Source organism: Staurois parvus, unplaced genomic scaffold, assembly GCF_062004578.1.
Source record: "Staurois parvus isolate SC_StPar_1 unplaced genomic scaffold, SC_StPar_1.0 ptg000795l, whole genome shotgun sequence".
Lineage (NCBI taxonomy): Eukaryota > Metazoa > Chordata > Amphibia > Anura > Ranidae > Staurois > Staurois parvus.
Window position 1 is genome coordinate 1,044,208 of NW_028318591.1, and position 26,403 is coordinate 1,070,610.

Below are 26,403 nucleotides of genomic sequence, written 5' to 3' on the forward strand. Positions count from 1 at the left end.
ATTCAGATTGCAGTTATTGCTTATACAGTATTTACTGTTTATTGCTGACTTTGCCGATTCGTGGATTCATTCCAATCCAGTGATACAGAACTCTAAGTCACCTTAGCATAGTGACCATACAGTCTAGTGGGCTGTTTCTGGAACTACCTTCTGTGTGTTCTTTTACGCTCAAACCACCATTTACTCGATCCCATACCAATATACTGAATTAATTTACCACCAAAAGAATCTATTTCTTGGTGCTAATTCACAGCCGAGTTAAAGGTATCCATACTCATGTTCTTATAACTGCTTGCAGTAACTTTCATTCAACCAAGTTTGCCAGAGGGGTTAAAGGTGTTCTTAGAGTCGATGCGCAGAATAGAGAACCCAAATTACCACGCAAAATATTTAAACACATTGATGTATTTGAGTATTTGCAAAAAAGTTCATCTAAAGCCTCCAAATAAGCCATTCTCAACCAGACTTCCTTGAGCTGTAGCTTTCAGACCAGCTGGACGTCTCTGTGAGATGGTTGCAGTTCCATCTTTGTTAAATTTTTGTATCACTTTTGCTCCAGTATTCTGACTGATAAGTAAAGCTTTGCTGATCTTCTTGTAGCCTTCACCTTTCTTGTGTAAAGAAATTATTTTCTTTCTTGGGCCTTGTGACATTTCTCTTCCATAGCTGACAACAAAGAAAAGCCCTTTTATAATCAACTGTCTGCCTGTTTAATGAATAATTAGACTCACCTGTAGTCAAATTCTTTTTAATTAGGATTTTGTTGTCTAAAATTTAGCTTTGCTCCTAAGGCTTTCACTGGGGTGTATAAATTTTTGCAACATGGTCTTCAAATACCGTATTTTTCGCTCCATAAGACGCACTTTTTTCCCCCCAAAAAAGGGGGGGTAATGTCAGTGCGTCTTATGGAGCGAATATGGAGCGGCTGCTCCGGTATTTCCGCCGCTGCCACCGTGTCAGAATACCTACTTAGCTCTCCTTTGCAGCAGGACCTTACCTGTTCCTCGGTGCAGCGCTGCGCAGTCTTCCCGCGCCGGCAACTTTAGTGTGACAGCCAGGTGTCCACTGTACATGCGCGAGAAGCGCTGTGCTTTGTGAATGGTCCGGCATCTTCTGGGACACATGATAGGTCCCAGAGGATGCCGGGCCATTCACAAAGCGCAGCGCTTCTTGCACACGCTGTGCCGGGTGCCCACACTAAAGAGAGGACAACTCCGCAGAAGTGGGAGCAGGTACCTGTCAAATTCAGGTACCCGCTCCCCCTCCCTCCCCAAAGGTCTGCAGTCTCTGGTCATCCCCTGTACTGTGTCCGCAGTCTCTGGTCATCTCCTGTACTGTGTCCGCAGTCTCTGGTCATCTCCTGTACTATGTCCGCAGTCTCTGGTCATCTCCTGTACTGTGTCCGCAGTCTCTGTTCATCTCCTGTACCGTGTCCGCAGTCTCTGGTCATCTCCTGTACCGTGTCCGCAGTCTCTGGTCATCTCCTGTACCGTGTTCGCAGTCTCTGGTCATCTCCTGTACCGTGTCCGCAGTCTCTGGTCATCTCCTGTACCGTGTCCGCAGTCTCTGGTCATCTCCTGTACCGTGTCCGCAGTCTCTGGTCATCTCCTGTACCGTGTCCGCAGTCTCTGGTCATCTCCTGTACCGTGTTCGCAGTCTCCGGTCATCTCCTGTACCGCGTCCGCAGTCTCTGGTCATCTCCTGTACCGTGACCGCAGTCTCTGGTCATCTCCTGTACTGTGTCCACAGTCTCTGGTCATCTCCTGTACTGTGTCCACAGTCTCTGGTCATCTCCTGTACTGTGTCCACAGTCTCTGGTCATCTCCTGTACTATGTCCGCAGTCTCTGGTCATCTCCTGTACTGTCCGCAGTCTCTGGTCTTCTCCTGTACTGTGTCCGCAGTCTCTGGTCATCTCCTGTACTGTCTGCAGTCTCTGGTCATCTCCTGTACTGTCCGCAGTCTCTGGTCATCTCCTGTACTGTGTCCGCAGTCTCTGGTCATCTCCTGTACCGTGTCCGCAATCTCTGGTCATCTCCTGTACTGTGTCCGTAGTCTCTTGTCATCTCCTGTACTATGTCCGCAGTCTCTTGTCATCTCCTGTACTATGTCCGCAGTCTCTTGTCACCTCCTGTACTGTGTCCGTAGTCTCTTGTCATCTCCTGTACTATGTCCGCAGTCTCTTGTCATCTCCTGTACTGTGTCCGTAGTCTCTTGTCATCTCCTGTACTGTGTCCGTAGTCTCTTGTCATGTCCTGTACTGTGTCCGTAGTCTCTTGTCATCTCCTGTACTGTGTCTGCAGTCCACTGGTTCAGAATATTTTTTTTCTTGTTTTTTTCCTCTAAAACCTAGGTGCGTCTTATGGAGCGAAAAATATGGTAATTTGTTAGGAAAATACTTTTTTGTGTGTGCAAATTAACAAATCTTGTTTGCAATCAATGGCCCGCATTTCTGTGAGTATATTGTAGTATAGCGTCCCATAGAAAATGTTGATTCTGAAAAGAAAGGAAATGAAAGGTATTCTGACAAATCTGTTGGGTTTTACTCATTTATGCTGAGCACTGTAGTTACATTGGTTCTTTCCATTTGGGGGGCTGGGGGTACTGGTCCTACTGAGCAGTATTGGGGAGGCTGTATGTAACCCCATGATTTCTAATGGTGGCCGTACATGTTTGGCTCCAGGAACATAAGTATCCGATACACCCAGATTTGCCAAATGCCGGAGGGACTGAGGGAGGCCCCAACATTGAAGTGGAGGGGAGGCACGAGTCACCAGAGAGGTGCGTATACTACTTTTGACATAATTCAAGACCCTCTAACTTTCAATTTTGACTGGAGTGTGCCAAATAAAAAATAAAGATGGGTTTTAAAGTTGACATGCGAAATCTTTCAGGAAGGTGTGTTTATACTTCTAGATAGAACTATCAGAGGACAAAAATACACCCTTCACCTTACAGCGATCCAAGTTCGATGAGTGTCCTGATTGACTTATGACCCATTTCCCACCGGAACAAAAACCAAGAAAAAAACACCCAGAACAATGTTTTATTTTTCTTTTCTTTTTTATTTTTTATAAAAATGTGTTTATTTTCCAGACCAAACTGTAGTAATAAACTGGACTGCAACAATAGGACATTGCAAACAAATAATCGAGTAGCTAAACAGTCAGTTCTAATCACCTTCAATGTACAGAGCCCCATTTCAATGGGAAAAGAACCCCGCGTGCTTCTTCAGAGGCTGGACAAACAGAAAGGCCTGCTGACCTCAGCATTGGCTTCCATGTTCCCTGCCTCTGAGGAACCCTTCAATAGCTCATTTATATATTCCAGTTTTATTAGAAAGTAATGGATGTATGAAATACAAATTAAATTAGCACCTCATTTTTGCATGATTTCTGGTCCAGTTTTTAAAGGTCTTCTTCACAACCCTCCATTCTTTTATATATATTTACTTATATTCTTCATATTTATATTATTGTACAAGTACGATTCTGGAACACTGCTTAGATACAACAAATATAGTTACAGTAACATAGTATACTCCTTTTTACCTGTGTACATATAATACAGCCATACCCCACTGTCAGCTGAGCTTGCTACTGGAATATTAGCAATGGCTTTCCGCTTCTGATACACCAAGATAAATTAGTTTAAAATAATTAAAGCTGAACTCCAAATATTTAAGAAAACAATTTAATCCAGTTTATTTAAAATCTTTTAATGTACTGTGAATACAAATGGGATGAAGATGCTAATTCTGTCTTTAAATTACCTTTCTTATATCCCCTGCACAACAAGAGAGAAAGAGAGGACTCAAAAGAAGCCATTCAAGCTCTATTGCACCTGCCAGTGCTGTCAGTAGAATGCTGAAAGTTTGCTGACAGGAGGAGAGAGCAGAATGATGGATTCATGTGTGTGCTGCTGCTCCTTGACCTTCCAAACAGCACCCTGGAAGTGGGTCTGTGGTCAGGATGCATTGCTTGGTAGGAAAGGTAGGTCACCAACTTGCCATGCAGTGTGACAGAGCTGCCTTAATCTCAAAACTGGATAAATTAAATTGCAAATAGTTTGCCATGTAAAATAGATCTTGTATGTGTATAGATGTTTTCTAGAGTTTACCTTTACTTGGATGATAACTTATTGCTACCTGAATCTTTTTATTAAAGCATACGTTGAAATACAATGTACATTTCAGCTTTTGGTCAGTTGCCATCAGGATGAATTACTCATGGTCTCCTTATAGGTTATGAGGATTAGTCAAGATCTTTGCATGTTTCCAATTCTTCCCACCTGCCGCAGCCACTAAAAGGTAGTAAATTGATGGGGCCAGAACCTAAGGTAGATATTACTTGGTACATGAGATCAGTGTTACCAAAACTATACTAATAATGCCCAATTGGGGCATCTGGATGATAGGTGGGTTGCCTCCATGTGTAGACAGATGGGGGTTTATTTACTAAAGCTGGAGAGTCCAAAATCAGACTCCCTTCTGCATAGAAACCAATCAGCTTCCAGGTTTCCTTGCCAAAGCTTCATTGAACAAGCTGAGGTTAGAAGCTGATTGGTTTCTATGCAGAAGGGAGTCTGATTTTGGACTCTCCAGCTTTAGTAAATAAACCCCATGAAGTCTATATTCTCCAGTGCAGGTGGTGCTCGACTGTAGCAGCAATGCAGTTGGGGGAGGAAGTTGAGAGAAACTGGGTTTCTCTATTACTTCCTTGGTCACTTAGGGCAGTGATCCAGTTTGATGCTCTTGACCCATGTGACCTTGGGGGCCATCTTGGGTCAAGCAGAGTCTATTTAAGCCTCTGCCCCTGGGTTTTGGCATGCTTTATGTGAGTGGCTAGGGACAGGTCACCAGTCTTAAATGCTCAGCACTAGCATTAGGGAAAGGTTCTAGTGGAGTATGGAAAGAGTAGGGACTACGTCTACCTTTTGAAGAAGCTTTCCTATTGGGTTGGACCGGCCAGGCCGCACTCTGCTCCTCGTAGCAGATGGTGTCAGCAGCTCTGAGTCTACATACAGCTGCCTCTACACTGAACAGTTGGGTGAGCCTCTCCGCCGGGCCTGTTTGTACTGTTCTGCTATTTCTGCAATACTCAACTTTTGGTAAATCTTACTGCCCACCACACCACACCGCACCTACCCAACGCGTTCACTGAGGAACTTCCATGGAAACCCAAAAGGAGTTTTTTTCCAAGCACAGGATTAAAGGTGGAACCATCTAAAATTCAACAGTGACACCAGGGGCGGACTGACAACTCATGGGGCCCCCAGGCAATAGGGGATCATAGGGCCCCTGTGTCCTTGCCCAAACTCAAAAAAGCCTATGAAAAAGATACCAGGGGCATCTCATGGGGCCCCCTATTGATCCCGGGCCCTCGGACGGTACCCGAGTTTCCAAATGGTCAGTCCGCCCTTGGCTGGGAACCATACTGTGTCCCTAATGACCAGCAATGCTAAGGGCCCAGAATAGCTTGTCTTAGGGCCAGGAGCGGACTGACAACTCATGGGGCTCCCGGGCAATAGGGGATCATGGGACCCCTGTGTCCATGCCAACACTCAAACCACACTCAAAAAAGCCTATGAAAAAGGTACCAGGGGCATCTCATGGGGCCCCCTACTGACCCCGGGCCCTCGAGCAGTGCCCGAGTTTCCAAATGGTCAGTCCGCCCCTGAGTGACACATAAATTTGATCTGTGTCATCATCCCCATATATTTTAGACAACTTTTTTACCAAATTGGGATTTTTTAGGCACCATAACAATGCAACCAAGTATGAATAAAATATAAGATCCATCTTCCGATAATCTTGTATTTTATTCATACTTGGTTGCATTGTTATTGTTCCTAAAAAGTCCCAGATTCTTTGGTAGCAAAGCTGTCTAAAATAAAACTTGGATGGACTCAGTAGCTGTTGAGCAAGTTGCTACTCCAACCACCCAATACTGGTTCTAATATAAGTCTATGAAGTCACTGTTTTTTCCAAGTTTTATCCTGTCTTGAGGATTTCATTTACAGACCTTTTACCAGCCCTTACCAGCTGTTTTCTTAAGCTCCAATGAAAGGGGCAAACAGTGGCCCCTGAAATGGGTTGGAGGTCAAGGTCACTATGTGTTTAGAAAAAAATCTCACATTGACCTTCAACATTTTGATGTACTCCTCAAATCTTCTGATCCAATTATTACAGCCAATAAAAGAGTTCTTCACTAGTGTTTTACATGACAGAGAATGTAGCAGAAGGAGGAAAATGTTCTTTATTGTCCTTGTCATGGCTTGAGGACTGAATTGGACTCTGGCAGGGAGATCTTTGAGGGAAAGGGTATGATGCTTTAATCATCACAGATTTTCCATCATGAAAATCTCTACAAAAAAATAACAAGCCCTTGAAATGCTCTAACAAGTTCCACAATGCTCAACTGCTAACCTCCAAGAGCAATGTTAAAAAATGTGTACATTGTGGGTGATCATTTGCTCCATCTATGGCTACCTTCTGTAAAATTTGTGAAAATGTTTTTAAAAATAATAAATTAAATTCAACAAAAAAATGTGAACCCCCCCATTACTTAACATATTACAATGCCAATTACCCTCAAAAACTGGCATACTTCAGCATTGTACTGGCAAGTTTAAAATTTCTTTTGCTGAAGGGACATTTTTAAACAGAATTTGAGGTGGATCTTATGGTTGAGAAAAAAACAATTAAAATAATAATATAATACAATTCCCCTCCACAAGATCTTTTAATAACATACAAAACATTTTTGGAAATAATTAAAAATATAAAGTGGGCCTACTCGTTTTGAAAGCCATCTGATCTAGCTCATACTCCAGATCAGCCACTAGATTTTTACTAGGATACTGGAAAATGCCAAAACATGTTACCTTCACTTAGCATGGGGAACAATGTTTGGTTTTGTTAGGTAAGTTTTGCATAGTCGATATTTTGCAAAGTGCTGTCAAGTTAAGATCTTTAATTCCATGTGTCTTACCAAATGTCCTCACGGGGTTGTTGTAAAATGCTTTTCCATGCTACTTTTTGATTATTTACGCAAACGTTGACATCTTTGGATCACTCAGACTGGATAAACTGCACTGCAGCTATACAATATTGTTAATATTCCAAATAATAACGCATACTGTCCGTCAATATGGAGACAAAGAAGACAACCAAAACAAACAAATCTCCTTCACTAGCTCAATGGTTTATACATTGGATTCTTGGTTCTCTAAATTGATCCTTTGCTTATTTACATTTGGTTTTGTCATCACTGAAGGATATCAATTGACCCAGAAATTCACTGCATAAAATCAGGAAAATGTGTTAGCTGTAGCAGTGAAAGATCCAAAGACCAACAACATTCTCTGTTTTGCATAAAACATTTTTTTACCCTGTTTTACATCTGCTACTCAATTTGTCTACCACTCCGACTGTCCAAGATGACAGACCTCCGCTGTGGTTGGTAGAAGCAACTGGTTGAGGTCTCCAGTCTTTGTCCATTTTTGGGTATTGTCATTTTATTCCTGAGAATGACCCCATCTGGAGTTCTCTGGTTTTCTCCTACAGACTCCTGTGAAGTGGTCTGAGTTGGGCTTTTAATTGGCGTTAGCAGAATTCTGGAATCAACTGAAGGATGGTCCATAATGGGAAAAGGTGGGCTAAATAATATGAGACTTTGAGGTCTTCCTGGTCGGGACCTAAAAGACTTTGAAATTCCAGAAGGGCGTTCCATTTTGGATGAAAAAGGTGAGTCGCCAGAAGCTTCTCCATCTGAAATTCGCTTGCGGCGAAGAACTGGAACATCTTGAGAAACACTATGGTTGTTGTCTGAAGAGGAATTCAAAGTGGAATGATGAGTAGCATCTGTAGAAACTGGATCACTATTCTCCTTTTCCTCCACAGCTTTAACCTCAATCTTGGGTGTCTTTGGAATGTCATTATGCCCTGTAACTTGGGGTGAAGCCTGCTTTACCGTTGAATCAGGTTCACTCTCTTTTTTCTCAAGAGGAAGAACTTCTGAATCTGCATTTAACACTTGTAATGGCTGAGGAATTTGAGTGTACTGGGCCTTTGGTGGTACTACTGGAACAGCTTTGGCTTGGCACATTTTTATCATAAACGAAGCTCTAACTGCTGAGACGCTCACCGGAGCAGAGTTACGACGTCCGGTTGGCGCATGATTTGCTGAGGAGTAATCCAAATCATTATTTTGTTGAGAAAACGGCTTCTCATTCAAACTTTTGGATCGATCATACAATGATATTGTGGCAGTTGTGGTTGATTGGTGAATCTGCTGATGCTTTGTACCATCAGAATTCTGGGTGGATGTGTTTTCAAATGTAAAAATTGCGCCAGATGAAGAGGATGAATCTGATTTCAAGGATGAAGGTTGACTTTGAGATTCCTCTGATGATCCTTCATTGACAATACCACAGTCATTTAGTTGATGACTATTACAAATATGGGTTGAAGGCTTTATCTCCTGAACATTCATATTAGGCAAAATATCTAAGGAACTTAACGGCACTTTTGGAGTTACTACTGTAGTATTCAAAAACCCATTGTCCTTCATCCTTGAAAGGTCAGTCATAGGTTCTATACATGGCCTTCTATCGTGGTCTTCGGTTTTAAGCAGCAAATCAACTTGATTTCCACCCACCGACATTTCAGGATATTTGGATATAATTTGTTTATGCTGTGGTTCAGTTTTAGGGTTTTGGTTTGTTAGTTGATCATTCCTGGATCTAATGTAACAGCCTCCATCCGCTTTAATGCCAGCCATTTTCAATGTCCACTGACTCGTTCGAGTATCTTTACTATCCAAGGATAAGCTGCGTGTAAACTCTGGCCTTTTATAAAGTTCCCCTGTAGTTCCTCTCCTCTTTGGTGGTATGGCTGTTGCCTCATTCTCTACAACAGTCTTTAATTTTGGAGAGTGCAAAGGACTTGTTACCCATTGGTGGTCTTCCCATAGTTCTTCAAGCTCAAATGTCTGTGCACTCTCCCCTCCAAGTTCATCATCATTGTCTAAAGACTCACTCGATTTTCTTTCTTCTGATTTATCATCCGTGTCGTCTTCTTTGCTTACATCCATATTATCAGAAATCACTTGCACCTCTTCACTTTCACTTATGATATCACCTTCTTTTGCAACAAGCATCCCTCTCTCTTTATCAGCAGCCAACGGCTTGTGAAGGGCTATCTCCTCAGTTGGAACTTCAGTGGTGGACCTTGAATCATGCCCATCAACAAGTCCTTGATCTTGCTGTGTACATTCATGGGTTTCTTGAGGTAGGGTGCTGTCATTTTCCAGTTCTTTATTTGGAGGAATTACATTTTCTTTATGGTTCCTGCTTTCCTCTGCCATGTTACAATTGCCTTCATCTAGTGAATGAAGAATATCTTGTCCTATAGTCAGTTCAGGTGCTCCATCACAAGAGCTGTCTTCTTTGACAGCTTCACTGCTTTGAGAAGATGGCGATGGAGCTCTATTAGAATCTACTGTAGTTCCTGTAGAAGTAGAAAGATCTTCTTCTGACTCAATAATCTTCAGCTCTTGCTGTATATCTGACCAAAGAGGTTCCAGGAGAGTAATAGATGTATCATCCTCCTATGAAGAAAAAGGCAAAAATATAAGTACAAAATTAGGGGGGAAAATAACAATAAAAAGATAACAGCTCAAAATAAATTGATATTAAATTGCAGTTTCAGCCAAAAATTTCAGTTCCATTTTGGGTAGAGCAGGGAAGGGTTGGAGCCTTTTTCATTATTTATGACTGTTTGTGTTCCTATTGGGGAGGCCTCCCCTCAACTCCCATCAGTACAGGAGGTGATGGGATCTCCCCTAACAGTGACACCAACAAAACCAAAAACTTGCTTTTCCCAACATGAGGCAGGGCTAAACCACCTGCCAATGCTTATATTGCTATCTGCTCCTTCCTGTCCCTTTGAGCCCCCATTTTTGGACAGTCATCACAGGAACCGATGGCAAATGTTTCCAATGGTGTCACATACAGAAATAAAAATGTATTCAAGGGGAATTGTATATTTTTTCCTTAAAGCGGAGTTCCACTTGACCTATAAAAAAAAAAAAAGTCAGCAGCTACAAAAACTGTAGCTGCTGACTTTTAAAAAACAGCCACTTACCTGTCTCTCGGTCCCGTGGTGTGTCGTCCCCCCGCAGCTCGTTTCACTGGCCATCCTGAATTCCAGGAGGCCGGCATCTTCAATGTGGGCACCCGGCTGTGATAGCTTGCGGCTTCACAGCCGGGTACCCACTGCGCATGCTTGAGTAGCGCTGCGCTTCGTGAATGGTCCTGTAGTCTTCTGGGACCTGTGACGTGTCCCACAAGACTACAGGGAGGAAGGACACCTTCCGCTTCCGATAGACTAGGCGATCGGACCAGACGTGGGAGCGGGTACCTGTAAAATTCGGGTACCCGCTCCCCAAAGGTGCCAATCCTTAATGGGGAGCGGGGGAGCAGTCCTTAAAGCGGAACTTCCCCTTTTGGGTGGAGCTCCGCTTTAAATAGTTGTCTTGAGGCATAGTCTTCCAACATTTGGAATTACTGAGAGTGGCGCGGGTAGGAATACAGCTGAGCTACAGCATAATCATACATGTAAATATGCTGTGAGGGTGTAGGATTCTACTAAAAAGTCCATAGGTCCAAAAATAACCGTGGCAGATCCTCAATGAGACCGCAATATATAAAGAAAACAGCAGAGGGCGCCAACTAAGTGCAATTTATAGGAAAAGATTTAAAAGGCTTGAAAAAGGAGCAGCTACACTCTGAAACTTATAACCGCGCTCCCCATGTTACGGCCCTCCCAAGTGTGATGACACCAGGGGCGGACTGACCATTTGGAAACTCAGGGGCCCCATGATCCCCTATTGCCCGGGGGCCCCATGAGTTGTCAGTCCGCCCCTGGATGACACTTCAAGTCTTGCGCAGTCCATGTGCTCCAGGGTGGCTCTGGGATTTCCAATTTTGTTTCTGGTGTCCTACACAGCTCCTGAGAGCGGCATCTGCTTCCTGGCTTCTGGAGACACACTGAGGCTCGACCGCTAACCAGGGGCGGACTGACAACTCATGGGGCCCCCGGGCAATAGGAAATCATGAGACCCCTGTGTCCTTGCCCAAACTCAAAAAAGCCTATGAAAAAGATACCAGGAGCATCTCATGGGGCCCCATACTGACCCCGGGCCTTCGGGCAGTGCCCGAGTTCCCAAATGGTCAGTCCACCCCTGCCGCTAACCACACTAGGTGGATGACATGCTCATATCCTTATGCACCTTGCGAATTGCCATTTGGTATTTTAATTAAGTCTTTTTCAATATACTGCCAGGGCGGACTGACAACTCATGGGGCACCCGGGCAATAGGGGATCATGGGGCCCCTGCAGGGGCGGACTGACAACTCATGGGGCCCATGGGCAATAGGGGATCATGGGGCCCCTGTGTCCTTGCCCAAACTCAAAAAAGCCTATGAAAAAGGTACCGGGGCATCTCATGGGGCCCCCTACTGACCCCGGGCCCTCGTGCAGTGCCTGAGTTTCCAATTGGTCATTCCGCGCTTGGGCCCCTGTGTCCTTGCCCAAACTCAAAAAAGCCTATGAAAAAGGTACCAGGGGCATCTCATGGGGCCCCCTACTGACCCGGGCCCTCAGGCAGTGCCCGAGTTTCCAAATGGTCAGTCCGCCCCTGTATACTGCCCTTATTTGGCGCTCTCTGCTGTTTCCTTTATAACGTTCAACATCCGTATCTGCCAGCCTGTCAATGATTTTTAATAGGCTGCTGGTCATGGTTCTACAGAACACCTTCTTCTCCTGGGTACATGATCATTCCCTTCTGCACAGTGTAGAGGCCCTTCAGCCGTGTGAATGAGATCTTAAAATCCAAAAGGAAGCCTATTATATGAAGACTATGTAGGCTGCCATTTATGGCTTCCCACTGAAATGTCTGGTTCTTCTGCTGATCCTTTGGCTTGAATGCTTTCTAAGCAACTGATGAAGAACAATGCAAAGTCATTTTACTATAGATAATTGCAGAGCAGAGGATGTATTTCCAGTCTTTTGAATTGTAGGAAGACAATGACTTTCCTAAAAAGCATTTAATCCCAAAGTGTTTTCACTTTAAAATGATGCTGCAAGTACAGAAAAATAACAATTGATCTATTAGAGATCTTGGGTGTCCTTAAATCCTGTGTGGGCTGCCAGCCCTGTCTGCTGGACTACAGAACTCCTTCTGTTCCCCCATCCCTCCCTGTACCTCTCCACATGCATGCAATAAATGCTGATTCATTGACTCCCAAAAGCCTGTCTACACATGGTTTGTAGGGAAAGTGCTCTTGGGAGATGTAGTTCTGGGGATGTGCCTACATCAATAGGAATTGAGCTCCAAGCAGCTGCCCTAGCAAGAATCCTGCTGACTTCCACGAGCCTGTCTATGCATTGTATGTAGGGAAAGGGCTCTTGGGAGATGAAGTTCTGGTGGCATGCCAACATCAATAGAAACTGAGCTCCCAGCAGTAACTCCTGCAAGATTCCCGCTGCTTTGGCTGCCAAAAGCCTGCCTACACATGGTGTGTAGGGAAAGGGCTCTTGGGAGATGTAGTTCTGGTGGCATGCCTACATCAATAGGAACCTAACTCACAGCAGCTGCTCATTCAAGATCCTTGCTGCCTTTACTCCCAAAAGCTTGCCTACACACTGTGTAGGGAAAGGACTCTTGGGAGATGTAGTTCTGGTGGCATTCCTACATAAACAGAGAGCGAGCTCCCAGCAGTTGCTCCTGAAAAATTCTTGCTGCCTTGACTCCCAAAAGCCTGCCTACACACTGTGTAGGGAAAGGACTCTTGGGAGATATAGTTCTGGGAGTATGCCTACATCAATAAGAACTGAGCTCCGAACGGCTGCCCTTGCAAAAATCTTGCTGCCCTGACTCCAGAAAGCCTGTCTAAACACAGGGGATGGGGAATGTAGTTCATGGAATGTACCTTTATCAACAAGAACTAAGCTCCCAGTAGCCACTCTTCCAAGAATCTTGCTGCCTTGAAACCTAAAATATCTACAAACAGCGTGTAGGAAAAGTGCTCTTGGGAGATGTAGTTCTGGGGTTGTATTTACAATTATTGGAACTGAGCTCCCAACAGCTGCTCCTGCAAGAAAACTGCTGCCTTGACTCCCAAGAGCCTATCTACACACTCTTTGTGGAGCAAAAACCTCTTGGGAGATGTAGTCCTGGGGGTGTGTCTACATTAAAAGCAACTGAGCTCCTAGCAGCTGCCACTACAAGAGTTTTACTGGTCTGGCGATGATGTCACAGGGAGTATTAAAAGCTGTTTCTCACTACAGGAATAAGGAAAAAAAATATTATGGCATAATGTAGAGGGGGAAGAGGGAAGACTAGAGGTAAATTTGGGTGATGACTATGGTTCTGCCCAGCTTTTACATTTTTTCAGTAGTATGCTTACATCTTGTGGAGGTTTTGGGCCACTACAACTTGTTTAATAAGTGATGTTAGTTTTTCCCTCTGTCCCCCTCCTTTTTAGTGATAGTTAGTTCAGTCCCAACTAGACCCTCCCAATTTCTAATATGTTTCCTTAGTTAGTGGTAGTTATTCACAGAGATGGGGCTTAGGAAAGTCATTGCTTTCTTTCATCTCAAACGACTGGAAAAAATATTCTCTGCCCTGCAATTATATTTAGCAAAAATGAATTGGATTCAACTTCTGTGTTTTACTGAAGAGTTAAGCTGCTTGTGGATGGAGCCAGGTCAGCAAGTGAACATACTGTTTGCACAGACTGGGTCTAAGGAGGTATGTCAATGCATAAAGTGGCATTTGAAAGAACACCCGTATAAATCCTTTAACCGCCTCCCGCCCGTCATGTAAGGAAATGACAGGAGGGTGGTGGCTCTTTCATTCTGGAAGGATGTCATATGACGTCCTCCCACTCTAACTGAGCATGTGCGGCCCTGGGGACGTGTGACGATCAATGGTGCCAGGGTCACAGCGGACCACCAATCACAGTAAACAGCCAATGACATGGCTCAGTCATGTGAACAGCTGTGTCCAATCATAACTGATCACATGTAAACAAGGAAATGCCGGTTATTGGCAGTCCTCTCCTTACACTGACAGAGGAGAGCTGGTAAGCGGCATTCCTCAGAGGGGAAATCTACACTGATCATCAGGGCACTGATGATCAGTGCTCTGATGATCAGTGTAGCCCCATCAGTGCCACCTGCCAGTATCCATCAATGCCAGCTGTCAGTGCTCATCAATACCACCTGCCAGTGTCCATCAGTGCCCATCAATGCCACATATCAGTGCCAGTCAGTGCCGCCTATCAGTGTCAGTGATGCCTATCAGTGCCGCCTATCAGTGTCAGTCAGTGATGCCTATCAGTGCCGCCTATCAGTGCCCGTCAGTACCGCCTATCAGTGTCAGTCAGTGATGCCTATTAGTGCCGCCTATCAGTGCCTGTCAGTGCTGCCTATCAGTGCCCCTCAGTGCCGCCTAAGTGTTCCAATCAGTGCCGCCTATCAGTGTCAGTCAGTGATGCCTATCAGTGCCCGTCAGTGCCAGTCAGTGCCGCCTATCAGTGTCAGTCAGTGATGCCTATCAGTGCCGCCTATCAGTGCCCCTCAGTGCCGCCTAAGAATTCAAATCAGTGCCGCCTATCAGTGCCTGTGAGTGCCGCCTAAGTGTTCTAATCAGTGCCGTCTATCAGTGCCAGTCAGTGCCATCTATCAGTGCCCATCAGTGCCACCTATCAGTGCCCATCAGTGATGCCTTTCAATGCCCACCAGTGCCACCTAACAGTGCCTCCTCATCAGTGCCGCCTATCAGTGCCTGTCAGTGCCGCCTATCAGTGCCCGTCATTGCCGCCTAAGTGTTCCAATCAGTGCCGTCTATCAGTGCCTATCAGTGCCGTCTATCAGTGCCCATCAGTGCCACCTATCAGTGCCCATCAGTGATGCCTGTCAATGCCCACCAGTGCCACCTAACAGTGCCTCCTCATCAGTGCCCCCTATCAGTGCCCATCAGTGTAGCCTATCAGTGCCCATCACTGCAGCCTCATTAGCGCACATCAGTGAAGGAGAAAAATTACTTATTTACAACATTTTATAACAGAAATTTTTTTTTCAAAATTTTCAGTCTTTTTTTTGTTTGTTTAGCAAAAAATAAAAACCCCGAGGTGATTAAATCCCACTAAAAGAAAGTTCTACCTGTCTAAAAAATAAATTATAAAAATTTTGTTTGGGTGCAGTGTTGCATGACCGCGCAATTGAAATTCAAAATGCGACAGTACTGAAAGCTGAAAATTGGCCGGGGCAGGAAGGGGGTAAAAGTGCCCGGTAGGCGAGGGGTTAAACATGTACAATCAGATAAGCCGAGCATACAATATATGGGAACAATGTTCAGTTGGATGACGTACACTTGATGAACTACGATTGCAAGTCAGTAGTGGACAAAAAAAATTCACTTAGAACGGTTTTTTTTTAATTTCCTCTTGTAAGCAGATAATAGACCCAACCTCACCAATGTACAGAATAAAGCCATAAATACCGTCAGACAAGACTCCCCAACGAAACGCCTGACATTTACGCTCATTATTCTCCTCGCCGAACATCTCGCAAACTCAACACCACGGTAAATAATGTCAGCGCCGACACTTTAACAATACAGCTGACCTTTATTAACATCGTTTATCTCACAATAAGTCCAAAAATATTAAACTTAAATACCGAGTTACAAAGGTTAGAAAAGGCAGTGGTGATATTTAACCTCCCTAGCGGTCTGATTATGTCCATATTTCTGTACTCAAAGCGGTACATTTTTTTGCATGGAAATATGTATTTTTTTTATTGTAGGCTGTAATTTTTAGGAATAACTCACTGAAATCTGTCTGAACAAGAGTCTAGTAAACATCCCGGGGATGATAAAATTTGAAACACGAAATCATAAATTATAATTTAATAAACAATCATAAAAAATAATAATATAATAATAATAAATGTAATTCAATAATATAATCAAACCAAAAACACTGAAATTTGAAATATAGCGCCAAGTTCACACATCGATGAGCAAAGTCGCAGAATCGTTTTCAGTGTCTGATGAGGAATTTCCCCCACGAATCATTATCACTCAATTCTGCAAGTGGTTCTGATTTACTATCGCTGTTCTCTAGCCGGTCAAAAACTGCTTTTGACATAAAGGGAGGCTTTTTGGACGCCATGGACGTTTCTCAGTTTCCAGGCAGAAAGAACAGTAAAAATGCAGGCAGGGCGCCGGACAAAGCACTCGGGACAAAATGTATGTGAAATGGTTTGATACAGGAATGTTATACTATGTGATTTTAGTGTATTTAGTGAATGTCACTTTTTGTCATTTTCAAATTTCCCGCCAGTTCCGTCCCCCGTACGTCCCGACGTCGCAGGGGACGGAACCCAGATGCATCCGCCGGAGGACATTGCCGGGGACACTGCAGGAGGGACATCGCAGGAGCGCAGGACAAGGTAAGTGAAGAAGGGATCCCGGAGCAACGCTGCAGTGTATTCCCGAGTGTCGCTCGGGGTTACCGCTTTTGGTACTGAAACTTTACCCCGAGCTACACTCGGGAATACCGCCAGGGAGGTTAATAAGTAGCTAGTGTGAAAGAACGAAAAAGGACCATGTGAAATCCTGCCATCTTAAAGTTGACCTACCATGGCAGATGGAAGGACCACTTTTTTTTTCCAGCCCCCCCACTGCCAACACATTTGCACATGTAAAAATGAGGCGCTGGATACAGATTTGCAATAGGTCCATCAAATAATTATTGGACGCATCGCTCCAGTTCGGCCACCAACAGACCAGGCACCAGATGGAAGAAGAGGACAGTGCTAGAGGCGGCTGAAACAAGGGAGTTATGCCGGCCATATATGGGTCAAAATTTGACCGATTTTTAGTCCGAAAATCAGACCTAAGAATAATCGGCCGATTTTCGCTCTGTTAGTGGGTCAATGGCACCGGCCAATTTTCGTGGTTCCTCCCCTTTTCCGTGGTCGGGCATGTTGGAAAATTCGTGAAAAACGACTGATTTTAGACTCAATGATGGTCAATTTGTACGATCGTTTTCCCGAAAAGAATATGCACATGAGCCGTGACCTGGAAGGAACAGAAGTTTTGCCTGTTATATGGGGTGAACTTTATGACTTGGTCATCCGATTTTCTAAATCATTGATGGCGCCATCGGATTACCGAGCGAACGACGTTTTCGATTTTCAGACAAAAAATCATTCGGAATTCGAACCATGTATGGCCTGCATTAGCCTCTTCCTATAGGGCAGCACAGTAGCTAAATGGTTAGCAGCCTGGCAGTACTAGGATCAGGGGCGGACTGACAACTCATGGGGCCCCCGGGCAATAGGGGATCATGGGGCCCCTGTGTCCTTGCCCAAACTCAAAAAAGCCTATGAAAAAGGTACCAGGGGCATCTCATGGAGCCCCCTACTGACCCCGGGCTCTCAGGCAGTGCCCGAGTTTCCAAATGGTCAGTCCGCCCCTGGTTGGTACATGTCTACGGCACCACCTGCCTGGAGTTTGCATGTTCTCCCTGTGCCTGTGTGGGTTTCCTCCGGGTACTCCGGTTTCCTCCCACACTCCAAAGACATGCTGGTAGGTTACTTGGCTCTTGTCTAAATTTGGCTCTAGTATGTGTATGTATGAATGTGAGTTGGGGACCTTAGATTGTACACTTTTTGAGTGTTAGGGATCTTAGATTGTACACTTTTTGAGGGTTAGGGATCTTAGATTGTACACTTTTTGAGGGTTAGGGATCTTAGATTGTACACTTTTTGAGGGTTAGGGATCTTAGATTGTACACTTTTTGAGGGTTAGGAACTGATGTGAATGTCCAATTGACGGCGCTATATAAGCACCTGTAATAAAAAAATAAAAAAAATAATATACCTCCTAGACTTAATGCAGTGCAGACAGGTGAACAGATGTACTTTCAGGGTGTTCTTTCCTAGTTACGGGTTACCTTTGGGGACACCAGCGTTAAAGTGCGAGCAGAAGACATTGGTGCACCATCCAGCCCCGCTGCTGGCAGCCTATAAAACTCTATGACAGGCTGACAGGTGCTGAGGCTTGTAGAGGCTAGACAGTGCTCTAAGTGTTAATACAGTTTAGATCGGTATGCAATCTGCTTCCCAATGAACAATGACTGAGGGAACATGAAAGAAATGGGATTGTCTACCTAGGACTGAACTAACTAGCACTAAACCCATAGCTCCCAACTCTCTGTGATTTCGAGGGACCGTCCATTTGGAACAAAGTCCCTCTTTCCTTATTGGTCCCTCATTTTGGTCTGATCTATATACTCGTATATAACTACTTACACTCTTTATCTATCAAAAAGTGCTAAGCCTTTCATCCAATTTCTACATTTCCAAACCAATATTTATTTATTTATTTCAGGTACTTGTATAGAACCGTCAGTTTATGTAGCACTTTACATATATATTGCACATTCACATCAGTCCCTAACCCTCAAGGGGCGTACAATCTAAGGTCCCTAACTTACATTCATGGGCCAATTTAGACAGGATCCAATTAACCTACCAGCATGTCTTTGGAGTGTGGGAGGAAACTGGAGTACCCGGAGGAAACCCACGCAGGCACAGGGAGAACATGCAAACTCCAGGCAGGTGGTGCCATGGTTGGGATTCGAACCAATGACCCGAGTACTGCGAGGCGGAAGTGCTAACCATTTAGGCACTGTGCTGCCCAATATAAAAGTATAATAGTGGTAAAAAAAACTACTTGTGGGTTTAATCAACAATTTTTTTGTAGAATTCTCCTTTAAGGGGGATGTGGCAGGGTGTGTGTCCTAAACCTACATACTTTTGCTAATAGGTGTCCCTCGTTACCATCTCATAAAGTTGGGAGGTATGCTAAACTTAAGGGGAGTACAGAAGGAGATACCAAATGACATAAGTAAACAAGTTGTAGTAGCTCATAACTGCCATTAGATGTCAACATACTACATAACAATAATAAACTGATGCAGATCAATAAAATACAGAAAAATATAGAAAAGTGGGTCAGAATGCAAGCAGTCTGCTTTCCAAGCATTTTGGGGCAGGGCTAGACAGTCCACCTTTGTCTTTCACCAGCATCTAAACTACTCTATTTCATATTCCACTTATGCTTTGACAAACCTCTTTAGACTCAGTCTCTCTGGACAGTATGGTCACCTGCTGACTTGGCACCATCCACAGGCAGCCTAACTCTTTAATAATTGCAGTATAGAGGATGTTTTTCCAGTCTTTTGAAGTATAAAAAGACAATGATTATCCAAAGCCCTGTGAAGTACTAACACTGACTGAGGAAACATGAAAGAAACAGGGATTGTCTAGTTAGGACTAAACTAGCAAGCACTAAACGAGAGGGGAGCACAGAGGGAGAAACCAATTTCCATAAGTAAAAAAGTTGTAGTATCTCAAAACCGCCATTAGATGTCAGCATACTACAGAGCAATAATATTCTAATCCAGTTCAATAAAATACAGAAAGATGAATACATATGGGGCAGAATGCAAGCAGTCAACTTTCCATTTGTTTGGAGCAGGGCTAGGCGGTCTACCTGTGCCTTTCACCAGCACCTCAACTGTTCTGTTTCATATGACAGATTCAGTCTGCCTGGACAGTATGGTCACCTGCTGACTTGGCACCATCCACAGGCAGCTTAAAGTGTTACTAAACCCAGGACCCTGCATTCACTATATCCGGTCTCCCGGACCCCGCATTCACTATATCTGGTCTCCCAGGACCCTGCATTCACTATATCCGGTCTCCCCAGACCCTGCATTCACTATATCTGGTCTCCACAGACCCTGCATTCACTATATCCGGTCTCCCCGTACCCTGCATTCACTGTATCTGCTCTCCCCGGACCCTGCATTCACTATATCTGGTCTCCCTGGACCCTGCATTCACTGTATCTGGTCTCCCCGTACCCTGCATTCACTATATCTGGTCTCCCCGTACCCTGCATTCACTGTTTCTGCTCTCCCCGGACCCTGCATTCACTATATCTGCTCTCCCCGGACCCTGCATTCACTATATCTGCTCTCCCCGGACCCTGCATTCACTATATCCGCTCTCCCCAGACCCTGCATTCACTATATCTGGTCTCCCCGGACCCTGAATTCACTATATATGGTCTCCCACAGTACACAGAACATGGAAATGCAATTAATTTAGTAAATATAAACTGCTAAACACCTTTTCTCATCAGCAGTATATAGCAGTCTTGTGACTTCTATCAGTGTCCAGCCCAGCACTAGCTAAAGCTTGTAGGAGGAGTTTTCTTTCTGCTCTAGGAGGATACAAATACCCTATCCTCTATCTGGACAGCGCTGACTGGCCCTGTGCTGATCACATGCACTCTCCCAAGCAAAAAAAACCCAAAACTTTCTAACAATACACACTAAACTGAGCATGTGCATGCCTACGGTTCAGCCTGGAGATAAGTGGTGGTCACTTGAAAAAGGGGAGGAACAGAGAAGAAAGAATCAAACAGCCTTTTTACACAATGCAGAGGATTAACCACAGTGAGTATAACAAGCATGCTTTACTGCATATACAGACTGATTTCACTGTTGTGGGTTTAGTAACACTTTAACTCTTCAATAATAGATAATGTAGGGCAGCACAGTGGCTAAATGGTTAGCACTTCCGCCTGGCAGTGCTCAGGTTGTTGGTTCGAATCCCAACCACGGCACCACCTGCCTGGAGTTTGCGTGTTCTCCCTGTGCCTGCATGGGTTTCCTCTGGGTACTCCAGTTTCCTCCCACACTCCAAAAGACATGCTGGTAGGTTAATTGGGTCCTGTCTAATTGGCCTTTGTATATGAATGTAAGTTAGGGACCTTAGATTGTACACTCCTTGAGGGTTAGGGACTGATGTGAATGTACAATATATATGTAAAGTGCTGCGTAAATTCACAGCGCTATATAAGTACCTGAAATAAATAATGTTTTTCAAGTGTCTTTTGAAGTGTAAAAAGACACAAACCCTGTGAAGTACTAACAGTGACTAAGGGAACATGAAAAAAAAAAACAGAGATCATCTAGAAACCGATTTAGACCCCAGAAACCACTAAACAGCTCATCCACTCCCTCATCATATCACGACTCGACTACTGCAACTCCCTCCTCACTGGCCTGCCTCGCCGCTGGCTATCCCCGCTTCAGTCCATCCTGAATACGGCTGCCAGACTCATTCACCTTTCCAACCGCTCCATCTCCGCCACCCCCCTCTGCCAATCCCTCCACTGGCTTCCGATTGCGCAACGGATCAAATTCAAAATCCTAACACTGACGTACAAAGCTGTCTACCATACTGCCCCGAACTACATCACTGACCTAATATCCAAGTACCACCCAACACGCACACTCCGCTCCTCACAAGACCTTCTCCTCTCTAGTTCCCTGCCCGCCTCCAGGACTTCTCCAGGGTGTCACCCATCCTCTGGAACTCCCTGCCCCAACCCATCAGTCTATCACCTACTCTCCTCTCCTTTAGGCGCACCCTGAAAACCCATCTCTTCAGGGAAGCCTACCACACCCCCTGCTAACCTGCCGACCTCCTCCACTCTTCCTACCACTCCATCCCCCACAGCTATCTCCTCCTGTGCCACCATCCCCTCCCTCCTAGATTGTAAGCTCGAAAGAGCAGGGCCCTCGATCCCCTCATGTTTTGCATTGTATTGGTATTGTTCTGTCACATGTTCTGTCCATCTTTGTAATGTACAGCGCTGAGCGAACTATTGGCGCTTTATAAATACTGTATAATAATAATAATAATCTAGATAGGACTAAACTAACTAGCACTAAACAGGTGGGGAGTACAGAGGGAGATACCAAATCACATAAGTAAAAAAGTTGTAATATCTCAAAACCACCATTAGATGCCAGCATACTACAGAATAATAATAATCTAATACAGTTCAATGAAATACAGACAAATACAAAGTGGGGCAGAACATAAACACTGGAACCCCGTGCACCGGAGCTAAACGTCCAGTGTGCATGAGGCCTTAATTGAAAGCACTATGAAGGTTCCTGTCCTTACCTGATCATTGGGGAGCAGAGCATGCAGGTCATTGGTCGGGGTAATCATTGCTGAGGTCTTGGCTGTGTCAGTTTCTGCTGGTTTGCTGGGTTCTGATTCAATGGCTTCATGTAACTTATTGATCGATACAAAATCCACCGGCTTCCTGTCCGCTGCCGGGATTGGCAAGATATCCGGTAATTGGGACATTTCCAGTAAGATTTCCTTCAGAGTCAGAGTCCTGTTATCTTCTGTCAAAGTAAAATGATCAATCAGTCAATAGCAAATTGTATTCATAGATTTGTATTTAGTTATCACAATACAAAAGTATTGGCCCCGCCCTCCTAATCATGTGATTCAGGTGTTCCAATCCCCTCCATGGACACAGGTGTATACAATCAAGCCCCTAGGCATGCAGACTGCTTCTACAAACATTGGTGAAAGAATGGGTCGCTCTCAGGAGCTCAGTGACTCCAAGCGTGGTCCTGTGATAGGTGGTCACCTGTGCAATAAGTCCATCCGTGACATTTCCCGGCTACTAAATATTCCACGGTCAAATGTTATGGGATTATAACAAAGTGGAAGCAACTGGGAACAACAGCAACTCAGCCACCAAGTGGTAGGCCACGTCACATGACAGAGCGGGGTCAGCGCATGCTGAAGCGCACAGTGCGCAGAAGTCACCAACTGTCTGCAGAGTCAATAGCTAAAGACCTCCAAACTTGGTGTGGCCTTCAGATTAGCCCAACAGTGTGTAGAGAGCTTCATGGAATGGGTTTCCATGGCCGAGCAGCTGCATCCAAGCCTTACATCACCAAGTGCAATGCAAAGCGTCGGATGCCGTGGTGTAAAGCACGCCGGCACTGGACTCTAGAACAGTGGAGATGTGTTCTCTGGAGTGAAGAATCACGCTTCTCTGTCTGGCAATCAGATGGACGTGTCTGGGTTTGGCAGTTTCCAGGAGAATGGTACTTGCCTGACTGCATTGTGCCAATTGTACAGTTCGGTGGAGGAGGGATTATGGTGTGGGGTTGTTTTGCAGGGGTTGGGCTTGGCCCCCTAGTTCCAGTGAAGGGAACTCGTAAGGCGTCAGCATACCAAGACATTTTGGACAATTTCATGCACCTAACTTTGTGGGAAGAGTTTGTGGATGGCCCCTTCCTGTTCCAACATGACTGCGCACCAATGCACAAAGCAAGGTCCATAAATACATGGATGAGCGAGTTTGCGGTGGAGGAACGTGACTGGCCTGCAGAGTCCTGAACTCAACACGTGTTCTCTGGAGTGACCATTCACGCTTCTCTGTCTGACAATCCAATGGATGTGCCAAGTGTAAAGTTTGGTGGAGGGGGGATTATGGTGTGGGGTTGTTTTTCAAGGGTTGGCCTTGGCCCCCTAGTTCCAGTGAAGGGAACTCATAAGGCGACATTTTGGACAATTTCATGCTCTCAACTTTGTGGGAACAGTTTGGGATGACTCCTTCCTGTTCCAACATGACTGCGCACCAGTGCACAAAGCAAGGTCCATAAAGACATGGAGGAGCCAGTTTGGGGTGGAGGAACTTGACTGTCCTGCACAGAGTCCTGACCTCAACCCCATAGAACACCTTTGGGATGAATTAGAGTGGAGACTGCGAGCCAGGCCTCCTCCCCCGACATCAGTGCCTGACCTCACAAATGTGCTTCTGGAGGAATGGTCCAACCTTCCCATAGACACCCTCCTAAACCTTGTGGACGGCCTTCCCAGAAGAGTTGAAGCTGTTATAGCTGCAAAGGACGGGGCCAACTCAATATTGAACCCTACGGACTAAGGCCATTAAAGTTCAATTCTTTTGGCTATATAGTGTATATATATATTTACCAAGTTCTTTTCTGTACTTGCTGAAAATGTTCTTGGCCTGAAAAAATTTTTTAACAAATGCAGCCACCACATCTAAGGACTGGCAAGCTGCAGTATATTGAAGGATAACTATACCTAAGAATAAAAATGTAACAAAGCGCTGAGGAAACTGTTGGCGCTATATAAATCCTGTACAATAATAATAATTTAATATATTGTAATTTACTGGTCTTTAAATGTGGTTGCTGCATAGTTTTAAAATTTTCAAGTTAGGGACATTTTCATCAAGTACAAAAAACATTCCAGCGAGCTTAACAGGAAGCAATATAACATAATCTCTTCATAGATACAGTTGAGGAGAGAGTGTAGCCACCCAGGGACAGGAGGTGGGATATTTACAGGATTAACAAGTAAAAATAAAGGAAACAAATCTAAGAATACAGAAAAACTAATGTAGGCGTCACACCTAAGATGTGTTATGTGTCAACATCTAAAATTTTCGGTTTTCAGTTTAGATACTCTTGAAATTTTTGCGCTAGGGTTTAGGTATCCTTTAAAACCCACTAATGAGGGCAGGTTGGGACACAGCAGAGACCCTGCAGTTCTTAGTAACGGCCAGCAAGGCTAACCGTTACAGCTACATAGGCACGTGTCCTAGTGCAAACCTCATCCCTACCTTACTGCTCTCTCCTACACCTTAGAAGCAAAGTACTGAAACACGCTCAGTGAAGGTTGAGGTGATCCTAAAGAGCCTCGTATGGAAGCTGCCTGAACCACTGCATTGAGGTGATCCTGCAGAGCCACGCATGGAAGCTGTCTGGACCTTTGCATTGAGGTGATCCTGCAGAGCCACGCATGGAAGCTGCCTGAACCACTGCATTGAGGTGATCCTGCAGAGCCACGCATGGAAGCTGTCTGGACCTTTGCATTGAGGTGATCCTGCAGAGCCACGCATGGAAGCTGCCTGAACCACTGCATTGAGGTGATCCTGCAGAGCCACGCATGGAAGCTGCCTGAACCACTGCATTGAGGTGATCCTGCAGAGCCACGCATGGAAGCTGCCTGAACCACTGCATTGAGGTGATCCTGCAGAGCCACGCATGGAAGCTGTCTGGACCATTGCATTGAGGTGATCCTGCAGAGCCACGCATGGAAGCTGTCTGGACCTTTGCATTGAGGTGATCCTGCAGAGCCACGCATGGAAGCTGCCTGGACCTTTGCATTGAGGTGATCCTGCAGAGACACGCATGGAAGCTGCCTGGACCTTTGCATTGAGGTGATCCTGCAGAGCCACGCATGGAAGCTGCCTGGAACTTTGCATTGAGGTAATCTTGCAGAGCCACACATCGAAACTGCTTGAACCATTGTGTTGAGGTAATCCTGTAGAGCCACGCATGGAAGCTGCCTGGACCTTTGCATTGAGGTAATCCTGCAGAGCCACGCATCAAAGATGCCAGGACCACTGCTGAGAACAGGGACACTTTTGCCATGTTTCCTCACCTCTAGGTCATGTGATATCAAAGATCACATGAATCACATGAGGAAGCATCTAAAAACTTAACAGAGATACCGTAAAATACAACCCTGGCAAAACCCATGGAATTGTTTCCAAATTAAAATTTGTTTGAATCCAGTTGTAAATAAAAGATCATTTTAAAAAAGTACAAAATCTCATTAGTACATAAACGTCAGAGGACATATTTTTTTACCTTCAAAAAAGTCTGGGCTTAGATCTTTTAGGCAAGGCCTCCTGGGCTCGTGTTTTTTTACTGGTTCAGTTACATCAGGGGAACGGGACCCTGTTTTAAGACCAGATTTGCCAGTTGAGTCTGGAGATTTGGCCCCTGAGTCAGGCTCCAGTAGAGGCAATTCCTCCAGGCTTGAGAGAAGAGGTCGGTCTTTGGAGTTGACTCGGCATGGAGTGCTGTTGGTACTGATGACTGCTGACACACGTAGAGGAACAGATACTGCAAATGGTTCTGAGATGTTCAAAGCTTTTCTTTGGTGTCTTGGAGAAGCTTCTAAAGGAAACAGGCTTCCAGGGAAGCCAGATTTAGAGGAGCCATCATTGGCACTATAAAACATTTTCCTTCCTTTCGGAGAGTTTTGCTCATTCTCAGAATCATCCCCAATTCGGAAAACTTTCATCTGCTCTGGTGGCTGCTTTGTCTGAGACATTTTGGTGGCTTTGTCTTGATTAGAACCTCCTGCAGCCCCAGCTATTTCTTCGCCATCCCACTCACTGTCTTGTTTACTGACATCATAAGTGCTGCCAGTTCCAGTTGCACGGGACTTGAGGACGGGTATGAAAAACCCACCGGTGCCCACAGGCCTTTTGAGTCGACTCCCTTTATCTTCTTCACCTGTGAAAAGATGTATGGGGAGAAAAGTGAGAGGACATTAAAAGTATGTCAATAAAGTATACAATATAATGAACAGGAAAGGACTAAATGTAAAA

The 26,403-nt window shown here is 44.8% G+C and overlaps 1 protein-coding gene across 1 annotated transcript in view; it reads right to left on the reverse strand.

Annotated features, from left to right (window-relative positions):
- Positions 1-3,042: 3,042 nt before the first annotated feature.
- The window catches only part of ARHGAP31 (Rho GTPase activating protein 31), a 305,615-nt gene continuing 282,254 nt past the window's right edge, over positions 3,043-26,403 (reverse strand). Inside the window, exons 10-12 of the mRNA XM_089654741.1 lie at positions 25,655-26,308; positions 22,128-22,357; positions 3,043-9,609 (exon numbers count right to left, since the gene is read on the reverse strand). Of these exons, the coding sequence (XP_089510867.1) occupies positions 7,405-9,609; positions 22,128-22,357; positions 25,655-26,308 (3,089 nt within the window). The 3' untranslated portion in view covers positions 3,043-7,404. The remainder of the gene's footprint in view (positions 9,610-22,127; positions 22,358-25,654; positions 26,309-26,403) is intronic.